We start from the raw sequence: 16,285 nt of genomic DNA, 5'->3' as shown, positions 1-16,285 counted from the left end.
TTGTTATGGTTTTTCGAGACAGAGTTTCTCTGTGTATCTCTGGCTGTCCTGGAACTTGCTTTGTAGGCCATGCTGGCCTCGAACTCACAGAGATCCACCTGCCTCTGTCTGCCTCCCTGAGTGCTGGGATTAAAGTTGTGTGCCACCATCGCCCGGCTATTTGATTTTGTTTTTTTGAGACAGGGTCTCACTATGTAGCCTTGACTGTCTTGGACCTCATTACATAGACCAGACTGGCCTCTAATTCACAGAAATCCACTTGACTCTGCCTCTTGAGTGCTGGGATTAAAGGTGTGAACATTTTCAGCCATTCTTCATGTTTTAACAACCATGCAAATGTATTTTTTACTCCTTTTTAAATATTCAGGAAATGCAGGGAGGAAGCCTGGACCAAAGTTCAATTTTCACCACCATACAGATGGCTCACAACCATCTGTAACTCCATCTCCAGGGGATCCAATTTCTCTGGTTTTCAGACACCTGCATACACATGCACATACCCACACAACATACACACATACTACATATATAATTAAAAACAATAAAATTAAAAATAATAAAAATTCAGGGTTGTTTGTTTAATTTTTCTTTTTTCAAGACAATGTTTCTCTCTGTAGACCTGGCTGTCTTGGAACTCTCTCTGCAGACCAGGCTGGCCTCACACTCAGAGATCCTCCTGCCCCTGACTCCTGAGTGCTGGGGTTAAAGGTGTGAGGCATCTCCCACTTCAGTTCAGGGTGTTAAGACCATGCTGTGGGGCTCAGAGGTGTGACTGCCCTTTGAGAGGTCCTGAGTTCAATTCCCACATGGTGGCTCACAACCGTCTATCGTGGGATCTGGTGCTCTCTTCTGCCTGCAGGGATACACGCAGGCAGAACACTTTATACATAGTAAATAAATCTTTAAAAAAAAAAAAAAGACCTGCTGCCTCAGCCTCTTAAGTAATCCTGAGATTACAAGCAGCTCCCATAACCAGTTTAAGAATAAATATAGTTCTCTCATTTATTAATTTATCTATTTATTTGTCTATCTATCTATCTATTTATTTATTTTGGGTTTTTGAGACAGGGTTTTGCTGTAGTTTTAGAGCCTGTTCTGGAACTAACTCTTGTAGACCAGGTTGGCCTTAAACTCACAGAGATCCACCTGCCTCTGCCTCCCGAGTGCTGGGATTAAAGGCTTGCGCCACCACCGCCTGGCCTGAATATAGTTCTCTCTTGATGATTTTTTAAAAATATTTATTTATTATGTATACAATATTCTTTCTTTTTTTTTTTGGTTTTTTTTTTTTTTGGTTTTTCGAGACAGGGTTTCTCTGTGGCTTTGGAGCCTGTCCTGGAACTAGCTCTGTAGACCAGGCTGGTCTCGAACTCACAGAGATCCGCCTGCCTCTGCCTCCCGAGTGCTGGGATTAAAGGCGTGCGCCACCACCGCCCGGCCTACAATATTCTTTCTGTGTGTATTCTGTGTGTATGCCTGAAGACCAGAAGAGGGCATCAGACTCCATTACAGATGGTTGTGAGCCACCATGTGGTTGCTGGGAATTGAACTCAGGACCTTTGGAAGAGCAGGCAATGCTCTTAACCTCTGAGCCATCTCTCCAGCCCCTTGATGATTTTTTTTTGTTTGTTTGTTTTTGGACAGTGTCTCATGTCCCCTCTTGGCCTTGAGCTTGTGGGCCCCTTGCTTCCACCTCATGCCGATGGCATGTGCCCTGGGCCTGGCTTGTACTTAGTTTTTCTGAGCCACTTGAAAGTTGTAGATGTAATGTTCACCCTCAGTACATTTGGATATGGTGCCCTCTTCTGTCCTGCTGACATATATGCAGTGAGAACACTGTATACATAATAAATTAATAAATCTAAAAAAAAGTGCTCTTGCAAAGAACCAAGTTCCATTCCCAGTGTCCATGTTAAGGTGATTCATAGCCACCTGTAACTTCAACTCCAGGGGATCCAATGCTTATGGCCTCTGAGTATACCTGTGCACGTACACACAAAGCTTTTAAAAGGAAATGGAAAAAAATAAAACCATACAATACAATTTTATGTCTGATACAGAGCCCAATGCAAAGTCAATGGTTTGATTTTTTTGTTGTTGTTTTATTTTTTTATTTTTACTGCATTGGTGTTTTGCCCATATGTATGTTTGTGTGAGGGTGTTGGTTCCCTGGAACTGGAGTTACAGACATTTCTGAACCACCATGTTGGTGGTGGGAATTGAACCTGGATCCTCTGGAAGAACAGTCAGTGCTCTCAACCACTGAGCCATCTCTCCAGCCCTGTTTTTCAGAGGCTTACTTATTTACCTGCATTACCTGCATGCTAGAAAGGGCACTAGATCTCATTACCGATGGTTGTGAGTCACCATGTGGTTGCTGAGAATTGAACTCAGGACCTCTGTAAGAGCAGGTAAAGCAGCCATTGCTCTTAACCTCTTAGCCATCTCTCTAGCCCCTCTCCCCTTTTTGTTGTTTTTTTTTAAGACAAGGTTTTTCTGTGTAACAGCCCTGGCTGTCCAGAAACTCACTCTGTAAACCAGGCTGGCCTTGAACTCACAGAGGTACACCTGCCTTTGCTGGGATTAAAGGCGGTGCACCATCACCACGTGGCTAGTCACCTGTTTCTTTTTTTTTGTTTGTTTGGTTGTTTTTTTTATTTTTTTTAATTTATTTATTTATTAAAGATTTCTGACTCTTCCCCGCCACCGCCTCCCATTTCCCTCCCCCTCCCCCAATCAAGTCCTCCTCCCTCCTCAGCCCGAAGAGCAAGCAGGGTTCCCTGCCCTGTGGGAAGTCCAAGGAACCCCCACCTCCATCCAGATCTAGTAAGTTGAGCATCCAAACTGCCTAGGCTCCTACAAAGCCAATACATGCAGTAGGATCAGAAACCCATTGCCATTGTTAGTCACCTGTTTCTGATTGTAGCATCCTGAAGGGCATTTTTAAAAAGGTGTATTTATTTTATATATATATGTGCACTCTGTTTCTGCACACAGAAGAGAAAATCAGATCCCATTACAGATGGTTGTGAGCCACCATGTGGGTGCTGGGAATTGAGCTCAGGTCCTCTGGAAGAGCAGCCAGTGCTCTTAACCCCTGAACCATCTCTCCAGGTTATGAAGGGCATTTTTTTAAAATTTATTTTAGAAAAAAAAAGTTGTCTTGTGATAGTGGATTTAATCCCAGGACTGGGGAGGCAGAGGCAGGAGGACCTCTGTGAGTTCAAGGCCAGCCTGATCTACTAAGCAAGTTCCCGGAGATCCAGAGCTACACAGAGAAACCCTGCCTTTAAAACAAACAAACAAACAAACAAAATAGAGTGGGAGAATAGTACATATATCCACTGGTTTCTCATATCTAGTAGAAAGTGAAGACCGAAGGTATAGGAGAGGTTCACATTTCCAGTGATACACTTGAGAAGGTAAGAGAAGATGGCATGTAGTCATAGTGAGGGTGACCTTTGACTGGAGCTTGGCCAGTTTGACTAGAGCTGGGGCAGGCAGATTTAGTTACCTGGTGCAGCCTGCAGAAAATTCTCAATTGCCTTTTTAAAAGATTTATTTCTTTATGCATGTATGTGCATGTGTGTGTTTACATGTACACATACATATGTGCGTGGGTGCTCACAGAAGCCAGAGGGGCACCAGTTCTAGAGCTTGTCTACAAGTGGTTGTAAGACACCCAATATGGGTGCTGGCAGCTGAAATCCGGTCCTTTGCAAGAACAGTTTTCCCTCTTAATCACTGACTCATATCTCTAGCCCCCTGCCTCATTTTTGGGGGGACTTGGAAGAATGATATTCACCTAAGAGGAGGGAAGTAAGAGGTATAACAGATTTAGAAAAAGATAAGAAATCTCTATATTCAAACTAGGGCATGAGTTATCTTTGCCTATATGTGACCTTCTCATAGGTCCACATTTTGAATAATTTTAAGGGAATCCTGTTGTCCACTCTCACCTTTACAGGCTCCCTTTCCTGAAATGTAAGAGAACGGCATCCCCAGTACCACTTCCAAGGAAAAGACAGGCCTGCATTCATCGTAAACTTGGATTTACTATATATTACTCCCAGGGTGTCATTTAGTTTCATTATTCCATGTGTGTGTGTGTATGTGTGTGTGTAAATTTGTATGTCTGTACATCATGTATGTGCCTGGCACCTCAGAGGACAGAAGAGGGTGACAGATTCTCTGGAGCTGAAGTTACAGATGGTTTTGAGCCGCCTATGGGTGCTGGGAACTGGACCTGAGTCCTTTGTAAGAGCAAAAATCATTGAGCTATCTTTCTATCCCTACCCCTACCCCATTATGCCTTTTTTAGCACAAAACTTTTATTATCTGTGGTTGCATGGAACTATCATAGAAATTTCACACAGCATAGCTGCTGACACCAGCATTTGTTCTATCTGATCCATTTCCTTCACAGCTCCCTAGCATCTATGTCTTCATCCCTTGTGTAGGTAGGCCAGCTCCATGTCTTCCTTCAGCCAATTCACCAGGGCAGCTGGGCTCGGAAGCTTCACCCTAAACCCATCATGTATTTGCTACTTTCTTCTCCTCCTCCCCCACCCCACCTCTTTGTAGCTCTGGCTGTCATGGAACTTGCCCTGCAGACTAGGCTTGCCCTAACTCAGAGATCCTCCTGAGTGGGTGTGTGCTCCCTTACCTGGCTGTAAGTTACTTTTTACAGCTTCTCTTTTTTGTTTGTAACTTCTTTGTTCCCCCAAGTTTGTTTTGTTTTGTTTGAGGCAGGATCTCACATAGCCCAGGCTGACCTCAAACCCACTGTGTGGCTGAGAATGACATTGATCTGGTCTTTTCAGGCATGGTCACGATGGCAAGAGCAGCTCCTAAATAGCCAGCAGGAAAGAGGGAAGGTGGTCACTGCAGTGCGACACCATCAGCGCTGTCAGAAGCAGAGATCTTTGAAGGCTTGGCTTCAGTACCTCCACATCTGCAGGGTAAAGAGATGGCAGAACGGTGAGTAAGAAGCCTGGGCCTCCAAGCTTGGCCTGGTCAGAGCAATCTCTCCACTGCCTGTGGCCCTCCATGAAGAGGAAACCGAATGCCTTACACCACAATTTGGACAGCAGGAAATTTAGAAAAGTACATCACCCTTGGTTCTCATTTATTTCCTTTTGGCTTTCCCTAGCATGCCTAACTTATATTCAAATAGTCTTAATGTATTGATTCTTTTATATTTAATTTCAAATGCTAACTTTTCGTATTGTGATGGGTATGATCATATCTACAGTTTTTTATTGTGCTTGTTTTTGTTTTTCTTTCTTTTTTTTTTTGTTTTTGTTTTTGTTTTTCGAGACAGGGTTTCTCTGTGGCTTTGGAGCCTGTCCTGGAACTAGCTCTGTTGACCAGGCTGGTCTCGAACTCACAGAGATCCACCTGCCTCTGCCTCCCGAGTGCTGGGATTAAAGGCGTGCGCCACCACCGCCCGGCTATTGTGCTTGTTTTTACATTGTATTTCTTCTTTATCAAGAATGCCAGTTTTAATGATTACTTGTATTTTTAGAATGACTTGCCTTCTTTGTCTTATTTATACAGTGTTTATCACCTTTCTCTCTGTCAAACCCTGTGCTAATTACTTTCCCAGACTTCCTGGGACGGTATAGGAAAAGGAACATAAACAATAGAGGAGACATGGGAGAAGGGGCTATGTCAGGTGGGGTCGGGACAGCAGCTTCGTATGTTGACAATGATGAGGAGGACACCTTTAGGCAAAAGAGCCCCCAGATCTCTGAGAGGACAAAGCAAAGAATCAAGGAGAAGAGCTGTTGCTTCAGAAAAGGGTTTCTGGTGTACCCAGTGATGAGACTCCCCAAATAGACCCAGTTCAGCTCAGAGCCAGCCACCCCAACTGTCAGGCCAGCCCTAATGAACCTGGCTGCTGTGCTGATGTCCCTTGAAATGGCACTGGTTTGGAAGCTGTAGCTAGCATGAGTAAGAGTGAGATCTGAGACCGCCAAACCAAGGCTCTCGTTCTTCAGTGTCTCTGTTTGAGCAGCGCTTCAGCTAGTGATTAACTTCATAGCTGAGTTCAGGAGTGACAGACTATGTACCTTGTTTTACTTCTTTCTCTGTGGCTTGCTATGTACCTAGGTAGCTGGCCCCTGGAGTCTTCCTCTCTTCTTTTTCTTGCTCCTCGATCTTTTCTTCCCAGATCTCTCCTCCTTTTTATTCTCTCTGCCTGCTAGCTTCACTATCCTTTCTCCTGCCTTGCTATTGGCCATTCATTCTTTATTAGACCATCAGGTGTTTTAGCCAGGCAGAGTAACACAACTTCACAGAGTTAAGCAAATGCAACATAAAAGAATGCAACACATCTTTGCATCATGAAACAAATGTTGCACAGCACAAACAAATGTAATGCATCTTTAACTACTGTTTTACAACACACAGTGGCCTGGTATTGCTGACCACAGCTCCATATGGTGGATCTGAAGCCACAGCTCCCACAAGGCCCTAACCCCAGGCTAACTGGCTCTGTCACCTTGTTTCTGATTTTAGACAAGGGGCTATGTTCCTTCTCCACATCTTATGGCCTCAGGGAAAGCCTTGGATCAGCCCAGCCCTCAACACATACTTGGATTATTTGAATTTGTCCTCCCTTATGCAAATACATATAATTTGTGTATTGAAATTTTTTATCTTGGTTTTTCGAGACAGGATCTCTCTGTGTAGCTCTGACTGTCCTGGAACTTGCTCTATAGACCAGGCTGGCCTCGAACTCACAGAGATCCACCTACTTCTGCCACCTGAGAACTAAGACCATCACCATCCAGCATGATATTGAAATGTTTTTTAAAACATTTTAAGTTTAAATGAAAAGGAAAGAAAAAAATTAACATATTACAAGTTTGGCATGTGGGATTCTCATTGGTGCCATCATTGTATCATTGTGGTTTGGTTTCCCAAACAGTTTTAGGGTTAATAATCCCTAGTGTTAAGGATTAGATCAACCGAAGGCTTTCCTTCTCGAAAACCAGGAATCTGCTTGGCATAAGACAACTTATGTAAGACTTCCTGACCACAGCTTTCCTGTTGTCTTTATCTTCTCATCTCCAGGACTCCTCCCCTTAGGACCCTGTCACTGAGAACAGCTTGCTAGTCCAGGTCACCCTAGGAGCATGATCTGTGATGCTTTTTATAAGCAAGCTTGTTGAGTTTACACAGAAGCGAATCAAACACTGTGCCCCTAGGTTAGGTGCTCAGGCTCTTGTCCAAGTGAATCCCATTTACCTCCTAGACTACCAACATTGGCTCATAGAGCATAGTGGAGCTAGCTCAACTCCACAGCTGCCCAAGACTGAAGCACAAAGGCTGTTAGGCTCTTTATCATGATGGTGTTCAATCACATGCCTCAAACAACAGCCTACTTTGGAGGGCTCAATTTACCAGCTGTCAGCTGATTAGTGTTGGAAGGACGTGTATCTGGCAGCTAGGGTCAGTATGGCTGAAAGCTCAGGAGTCCTTTGCCAACATAATCACTGGAGTGGTATGTTGTTTCCTTGGAGACTGAGCCTATCCAGAACCCTCCAAGTAGAGACAAAAATCAGACAGTATTTTTGAAAGTGTTGGTTATCATTCTTACGTATCAGCAGCTAACTAGCAGCCTCTGCCCTTGGGGAGAAAATATATTTCTCCTGCTCAGGGATGGTACCATCCACAATGGATTGGGCCCTTCTATACTAGTGAAAAAAACAACAAAAAATAACCACTGGCGTCACAGACATGCCACGGTCCAGTTTGATGGAGATAGTCAACCGTTCCCTCTTCCCAGATGTGTGAAGTTGGCAACCAGGATTAGCTATCACACTTCCCTAAAACTGCAGCCCTTTTTTCTTGGAAAGAGAAGTAATTCTAGAGGTCAAATAACCTTCTAGTGTCTAGACAACTCTTCTGTGTGTGGTGTTTGGGGTTGACCCAAGGAGCCTTACATTTAAAGCACACACTTTCTCTCTGCTACATTGTCAACCTGTAACAAGGATTCTTCATGGGAGTGCTCTTGAATCCCTGCTCTTTGTCAATAGTAGGGTCCAGCCTTCGTGTCGTTTCCCTGCTGTGGGGAGCAGTACTTAAGAGTTATTTCTCTGTTGCAGAAATGGCTGCACAATTCCATCGTGTCACTGTGCTCCAGTTACATTTCTGTGACTGGCAGTGGGCCTGGGAGTGGAGGCAGAGCTTGTCTGCCCACCAGGCCTTGGTGGAGAAACTGGCCCAGAAGATGGCCCTGCGGAGGGCCTTTGCACACTGGAAGCACTGTATCCTTTGCACTGGCCTGTTCATCATCCTGCTCCCCTCCTCCCCCAGAATGTCCACAGTGTGAGGATCTGGATACCTTACATTTGTCCATCCAAGTCTTGATTCATGTTGAACTCCAACTTAAGTTCTTGTATTTGGTGTCTTGGGTAGGTTTCTGTTGCTGTGATAGACTTTATGACCAACAGCTAAGTGGAGAGGAAAGGGTTTGTTTCATCTGACAGCTCACAGGCCATCATGAAGAGAAGTTGGGGTAGGAACTGAAGGAGAGGAACGATGCTCACTGGTTTGCTCTGTAAGACTTGCTCAACCTACTTCTTCTTCTTCTTCTTTTCCTGAGACAGGGTTTCGCTGTGTAGCTTTGGAGCCTGTCCTGGAGCTCATATTGTAGACCAGGGTGGCCTCAAACTCACAGAGATCTACCTGCCTCTGCCTTCCAAGTGCTGGGATTAAAGGTGTGTGCCACCCCTACTTGGCCCTCAGCCTGCTTCTTAAACAACCCAGGACCACCTGCCCAGCATTGGCACCACTCACGGGCTGGGCCCTACCACATCAGTCATCAATCAAGAAAATGTCCCATAGACTTGGTACAGACCAATCTGATAGAGGTATCTTCCCAGATAGAGTCCCTTTCCCCAGTGATTTTGGCTGGCCTGAGGGAAACGAAAGACTCATAGCACTCCTTGTCCAGTGGGAAAAGAGATATGAAAATGGTCTTGACAGTGATAGAGCTCCTAAGGGCTTGACCCAGAACCAAGCCTGTGTACCTAGCACTCAGGAACAGTGAGGCAGAAGGATCTTAAATCTAGACAAGCCTGACTACACATCCAACTCTATCTCAGACTTTTTTGTTTTGTATTTTAAAGTAAAAAGCACCCAGTGGTAGTGTCTCACACCTTTAATCCCAGCACTCGGGAGGCAGAGGCAGGTGGATCTCTGAGTTCAAGGCCAGCCTGGTCTACAGAGTGAGTTCCAGGACAGGCTCCAAAGCTGCACGGAGAAACCCTGTCTCTAAAGAAACCAACAAAAATAATAATAAAGTAAAAGATTTCTGGCCTCCCAGGAGGGTCAGGTAAGGAATCACATCTGAACTGAATATAAGTCCTAGGTGACCATAAATTTTGGCAGAGGCTGGGTGTTTACCCAGGTTTACTGGTGAGGCGTGATGGCACACACTTTGAATCTCAGCACTTGGGGCAGAGGCAGGCAGATCTCTGAGTTTGAGGCCAACCTGGTCAACATAATGAGTTCCAGGCCAGCCAAGGCTACATAGTGAGAACCTGTCTCAGAAAAAAAAATGTGTGGTGAGTATGGCTCATGGGACAGTCATTGTGGTCTGGGACCTCCCATAGAGCCCTGTGTGCCACACTCAGGGATTTACTCCTTATCTGGGGAGTTTTCCATAAGAATCATTGCCCTTGAATTTGTGCTTTAGCCAAGACGTTCCTAGAACCAGTGAGATAGCTTGCTACCGAGCCTCAGAACCTGAGCTTGCACCTTGGAGCCCACTTGGCAGGAGGAAAGAACAGATGGCTGCAAGTTGTCCTCTGGCCTTCACCGTGGCACAGGCATGCACACAAACACAGATGAATGTAATCTGAAGTTTTGGGATTTTTATGTATTTATTTTTGTCTTGTTTTGTTTGGTTTGGTTTTTAAGACAAGGTTTTTTTGTTTGTATGTTTTTTTCTCTCTGTGTAGTTTTGTCTGTCCTGGAACTCACTCTGTAGACCAGGCTGGCCTCGAACTCATAGAGATCCACCTGCCTCTGTCTCCCAAGTGCTAGGATTAAAGGCATGCGCGCCCCCTGCCATACATGATGTTTTTAAAAAGAATATGGGCCTAGATTAGAGGAGAGAGGCTGCCCAGTGAGCCCAGCTTTGTGAGGACTCATGTGAGGGACAAATCAGGTGCTGGGCAGAAGAGAAGCAGGCCGTGAGAGACGTTCAGGAGCAGAGCATATGGGTTGTTTAGCTGAGTATGTGAGGATTACGAGATTAGAAAAGATATGAAAATATCTAACGCTCCCAGCTCAATCATCTTACCGGACCATGATGCCAAACCATCAAGGCTGCTGGCTCGGTGATGATTCCAAATGCTTGTTGAACTTGGTGGCAGGTTACCTCAGACTCTGCCTTTCATTGGATGGGTGTCAAGAGGGTGGAGGCATGACCTGGCTCTTTGTTAGCATTCCTCTGTGCTTCCCTGAATTGCCAGAAGGAGACAGGTGGTTATCAGCCTACCTAGCAGGCCTGTTATGCTAGAGCCATGCCCTTTATGTGTATGAATATTTTGTTCGCATGCATGTATGAGCACCATGTGTGCCTGTTGGATCCCCTGGAACTGGGGTTATGGATGGTTGTGAGCCATTTTGTAGGTGCTGGGAATCGAACCCCGACGCTTTGAGAGTAAAAGCCATCTCTCTTAACCACTGAGCCATCTCCCCGCCCCAAGCCATGCCCTTTTGGTGGCTCACAGGAAGCATTCTTATTGTGTCAGGCCAGGAGCCTTGTAAGACTGGAGGCCTTAACGGAATTTCTGCAGACATGCTGCTGCAGGCAGAAGGGGCTGCCCAGCATGCAGCGGCAGAAGAACACCACCGGCACTACCTCCTGGTAATAAGAGTTCCGGGGTCTGGGCCAGCCGTGGTGGCATCCGCTTAGCACTCCCCCCTTATACTAGCCCCTGTGTGCAGCCAGTTCTGAGTGGCTGTAGTCTGTGTTCACATTTTGAAACTGGGAGTCAGGGATGTGGAGTTGTTAAGGGACCTCCGAGGGGATATGATCCTGGGGCTTTACAGTCAGCCTCTTTTGAGTGGCAGAGACCCAATGTATAACACAGACAGAAGTCCTGATCCTAAGTCTGAATCAAGGTCTGGAGAGTTGGGTCCTGTCCTGTGGGCTGTCCCCACCTCAGGAGCTGGCCTTCAGAGACTTTAGGAGCCACTGCTGCTCCACAGAACACAATTGGGAAATCCCTGACCCAATCCAGCCTCTCCTCTCTGGTGCTTTGCTTAGGTAGTGACAGAATAGGGAGTGTGGACCCAAGGGTCTGTCCTAGTGTCTTTTGTTTCTGTGGTAAAATATCCCAGTACAAGCAAGTCAGAGATGACAAGAATTCATTTAAGCACACAGTTGAAGGTACAGTCTGTCAAGGCAGCAGGAACTTGAAACAGCTGGTTAAGTTGCTCAGCTGCCTTTCTCTTTGCATGCAGCCCTGGATCCCAGCCAGGAGTGAGGTGGGTCTGCACACTTCTGTGAACCAGTCTCCAGTAGGCGGGGCCAGAGGCCTGATCCCACCCGGTCCTAGCTGCCATCAATTTGACAATGGGTATCCTTCATCACAGACTCAGTTTATTCTGACAAGCCACATTTATAGTTATGCAAATGAATATACACATTAACTCTAGGGGGTTCCCAAGTCTGGGACTAACAGCACAGATATCATACCCACCCAGTGTTCAACCTTTTTAGAATTCTTTTTCCTGTGGGTCATGGGGAGTCAGTCTCCTGTTCAGAGGTGACTGAACAGAGGGCGTGTTTTTATGTGAAGCCAGTATTACTGAGAGCTAGGTAGGTTCGCTTCTATTAGGTACAAGGTAGAGAAACTCCAGAGAAATCGCAGAGGCTTCCGATGCTGCTTTCCTTGTTCACACGTCTACAGACACTGATGCTTCTTTTCAATCCGTGTCATTTCTGTGTGCAGCATTCTTGCTTCAGAGCCTTAAAAGATAATGTGACCCAGGCCCGTCTCTGGCGAATAAGAAGGAACCTTGCTCACCAGCTGCGTGATACTACGGTGAGACTTGCCCCCCCCAGACAGGGCCTTGCTCAGGCCAGCCTTGAACTCACTGTATAGCTGGTCTTGAGTTCACAGTACTCCAGAGTCCTGTAATTATATGTGTGCACTATTGTGCATGGCACTTCATTTAAACTTTAGACTCCAAAATAGCAATGCCTATTTTCTTTGTTAATCTGCATCTGCTAATAGAGAAATTTGTTTTAGCCTTTTAGGGCTCCCCACTCACCCCACCTCACTCCAGTCTACTAAGAAAATCAGTACTTGCCAGGTGGTGGTGGCATATGCCTTTGATCCCCATACTCAGGAGGCAGAGGCAGGTGGACCTCTGAGAGTTCAAGGCCAGCTTGGTCTACAAAGTGAGTTCCAGGACAGACAGCACTGCACAGAGAAACTGTCTCAAAAAACAAAACAAACAAAAAAAAAATGAAAGGAAGGGAGGAGAGAGAGAGAGAAAGAAAAAAAGAAAGAAAATCAGTACTCGGCCCAGATGATTACGCTTTTCACCCTGTCCAGGGCACCCCAGGTAATTTTTTTTGTTTTGTTTTGTTTTTCGAGACAGGGTTTCTCTGTGGTTTTGGAGCCTGTCCTGGAACTAGCTCTTGTAGACCAGGCTGGTCTCGAACTCACAGAGATCCGCCTGCCTCTGCCTCCCGAGTGCTGGGATTAAAGGCGTGCGCCACCACCGCCCGGCGCACCCCAGGTAATATAAACTGCTGAGCCCTGTGTGTGTTCACCAAGGGCAATGACTCTCTTCGTTGGTTTTGTTTCTGTCGATTTCTTCCTTTTTTTTTTAAATGATTAAGCACATAGTAAAACAGAAAGAACTAGTTTAATGGTCTATATACTGCTTAGATTCAATATTCGTTAAATATTTGCTTCAAATTTTCTCCCAAACAATTTCAAAGTAAGTTATAAAAACACTTAAATACTTCAGCATGCATCAACCCCAAACAAGCAATTTTTTTTACATACCACAGATCTTTATAATTTCTAACAAAATTAACAGCAGTCTTCTACTGCCATCTAGGTCATTTTCAGATTTCCACAATTGTCCCTCAGATTGTCTTTTCACTTTAGGATTCAGTCAGGGCTCACATGGTACATTTGTTGTTACTCATTTGTCTGTCCGAAGACAGCCTTTCCATATAACCTGGAACTGTCTCCATTTTCCATCTTCCTGCCCCCTCCTCCCCCCGCCCCTCTGCCACGGGAACACATGACTGTGCTTCCATGGTCATGTCTCCTCAGCACCAAATCTAGAGCAACATTCTCCAAAGCTAGAGTTTCAGGCTGTTGTGAGCCAACTGATGTCGGTGCTAGGAACCAAACTCTGGTCTTTTAAAATATCAGCAAGTACCTTAACTGCTGAGTTGTCTCTCCAGTCCCCGGTTCTTATGTTTTTGAGTTGTAGCAACACACATAAAAGTTGTAATTTTTAAAAAACTGTACATTTATGTCTGTCTGTATGTGTGTGTGTATGTATGTATGTATATGTGTGTGTGTGGAGGGGGGCAGGAGGAAATAAGGGAAGGAGGTGCTCAGAAACTGGCTCTCTGCTTCCATGGTATGTATGGGTTCCTATGTTCATATGTTCCTCAGCTGGGTCAGATTTGCATCACGAGTGTCTTTACCCACTTCAACATCTTGCTGGACCAAAAATATACTATTTTGATAGCAAGTTCTAGACCAGCCAGGACTTCTGACTCTTCTTAAAAACACAACCAAATTTGCATTGTACACATGGACCACCAGTTCCGTTGTTCTGTTGGCAGCTACTTTTTTACTTTCTCTCCTTATCAGTTTGATGTTTTGAAGACTTCAAAGAGAATCATTAACTATTTGTTCTTTTGTGACTGGTGTATTTCACTTACCATAATGTATACCTTTTCCTTGACAATGACGTTGGCTCTTTGAAGACATCAGGCTAGTTGTTTTTATTATATCCTCATTCTCAATATGTCTGTTCTTTTTTGTTTTTGTTGTTGTTGTTTTGATTTTTTCTTTTCTTTTCTTTTCTTTTTTTTTTTTTTTTTTGATTTTTCGAGACAGGGTTTCTCCGTAGCTTTTTGGTTCCTGTCCTGGAACTAGCTCTTGTAGACCAGGCTGGCCTCGAACTCACAGAGATCCGCCTGCCTCTGCCTCCCGAGTACTGGGATTAAAGGCGTGCTCCACCACCGCCCGGCTTGATTTTTTATTTTCAAGACAGGGTTTCTCTGTGTAACAGTCCTGGCTGTCCTGGAACTTGCTCTGTAGGCTAGACTCACAGAGACCTGCCTGCCTCTGTCTGCCAAGTGCTGGGATTAAAAGTGTGTGCTACCATGCCTGGCTTGTTTGTTCCTTTTTTATATCACTTAATTTTCCTGTATCTGTGTAGTTCTTATAAATGAGACAGTAGACCCAGAGGGTTAGACATGGAAGTTAAACACTTTGACAGCAACTTCGTAAGTGCCAATATGTAAGGAGTTTTATTTTTTATTATTTTTTAAAGATTTATTTATTTATTATGTATACAACATTCTGCCTCCATGTATGCCTGCATCCCAGAAGAGGGCGACAGATCTCATTACAGATGGTTGTGAGCCACCATGTGGTTGCTGGGAATTGGACTCAGGACCTCCGGAAGAGCAGCCAGTGCTCTTATCCTCTGAGCCATCTCTCCAGCCCAAGAGTTTTAATTTTTAAAATGACTTTGAAAAATGGTATTACAGGGCTTGAGTAATCTGGTGTCATCTTCTGGTGTTTGAGCAGGCAGAACACTGCATACATAATAAATAGAGATCCATTTAAAATAAAAAAAAGGTACTGTCTGCTGAGCGGCATAGTACAGTATCTATAATCATAGCGCTTGAGAGATGGAGACAAGGGAATCATGTGTTTAAGCCTGGGCTACATAGTGAGATCCTGTTTCCAAAAAAAAAAAAAATTCTTCTATAACACCCAGACTTGTTTTCATGTGGCTGTCTACTTGAAGAGCCATTTATACTGGCCCAGAGCATGGCTCCCTAGGCCAACAGTGTGACTGGGCTGCTCCCTGTGGGAGGTCACAGTGTGCTGGGGGGTGGCACTTACACTCAGAGGCCTCTCACTTCTCACTATGATACACTTGTTTTCTTCCTGCCATTCTGCAGCTGCTTCGTAGGTTCTGGAACCTCTGGCAGTGTCGACTTGAGCTGAGGGAAGAGAGAATGCAGCCTTCCTCACTGCATGCAGCCTGGACCCACTATAGGTAGGAGCTCAGCTCAGCCGTGGGCTCACTAGGGACCCTGGGTAATTCTGACAGGGTTTTTCAGGAGGAAGTGACTACTCTGGCATGAGTTAGCTTCTCAACTCAGAAAGGCCTTTTAGCCAGGTGTGGACTAGGCCCCTCGTCTTAGTACTCAGGAGACAGCGGCAGGTGGATCTCTGTGTGTTCAAGACCAGTTTGGTCTACATAGCAGGATTTAGGGCAGTCAGGGATGCACAGCGAGACCTGTGTGTACCTTTGCTTGCATCTTCTCTTGTGCATGTATCATACTTGCATAGGACTGTCACCTAGAACAAAACAGAAAACAAACAAGCAAGCAAACAAACAAAAAACATAAGGGGTTTATCTTGGTGAAGTTCACACTATAAAGTGGTTGCTTTTGGCAGGTCACGTGGGAGGTGAGATGATGCAATTTGCATTGGATCTTGTCCACCTCTGAATGTGCCTGTTTGATCACTACCACTGCCTCCATTCTTCTGCAGGCCTTTGGTACTTGTCCACTGTGACTGGTGATACATCATCAGTCAAAGTGCAAAGTGCTTGCTTAACATAGGCAAGGTGAGTTTGAGTTCCTGCACTGCAGCGAAAGATTTTAATGTCAGGTTAGGATGATATTTGGGGCTAGGTCTTCCTGGAAATAAGGAATATCCTTGATTGTTAAGAGCCAGTCATTCTATTAAATACATCTTTTTATTTTATTATTTTTGTTTTTCTTGGGTTTTTTTTTTTTTTTTTTTTTTTTTTTTTTTTTTTTTTGAGACAGGGTTTCTCTGTAGCTTTTGGTTCCTGTCCTGGAACTAGCTCTTGTAGACCAGGCTGGCCTCGAACTCACAGAGGTCCGCCTGCCTCTGCCTCCTGAGTGCTGGGATTAAAGGCATGCGCCACCACCGCCCGGCTTTATTTTTGTTTTTCAAGACAGGGTTTCCCTATGTAGCCATGGCTATCCTGGAACTCGCTCTGTAGATCA

General features: G+C 45.0%; 1 protein-coding gene across 5 annotated transcripts in view; it reads left to right on the top strand.

Moving 5' to 3' along the window:
- The window catches only part of Sfi1 (SFI1 centrin binding protein), a 67,355-nt gene that overhangs the window by 31,032 nt on the left and 20,038 nt on the right, over positions 1-16,285 (top strand). For all 5 annotated transcript variants that reach the window (XM_075944035.1, XM_075944036.1, XM_075944033.1 and 2 more), the window contains 5 exons: positions 4,824-4,980; positions 8,115-8,276; positions 10,818-10,888; positions 11,979-12,071; positions 15,203-15,300. In XM_075944035.1, coding sequence (XP_075800150.1) covers positions 4,824-4,980; positions 8,115-8,276; positions 10,818-10,888; positions 11,979-12,071; positions 15,203-15,300 — 581 coding nt within the window. The remainder of the gene's footprint in view (positions 1-4,823; positions 4,981-8,114; positions 8,277-10,817; positions 10,889-11,978; positions 12,072-15,202; positions 15,301-16,285) is intronic.

Source organism: Microtus pennsylvanicus, chromosome 12 (genome assembly GCF_037038515.1).
Source record: "Microtus pennsylvanicus isolate mMicPen1 chromosome 12, mMicPen1.hap1, whole genome shotgun sequence".
Lineage (NCBI taxonomy): Eukaryota > Metazoa > Chordata > Mammalia > Rodentia > Cricetidae > Microtus > Microtus pennsylvanicus.
This window is presented reverse-complemented; position numbering and strand designations above follow the sequence as displayed.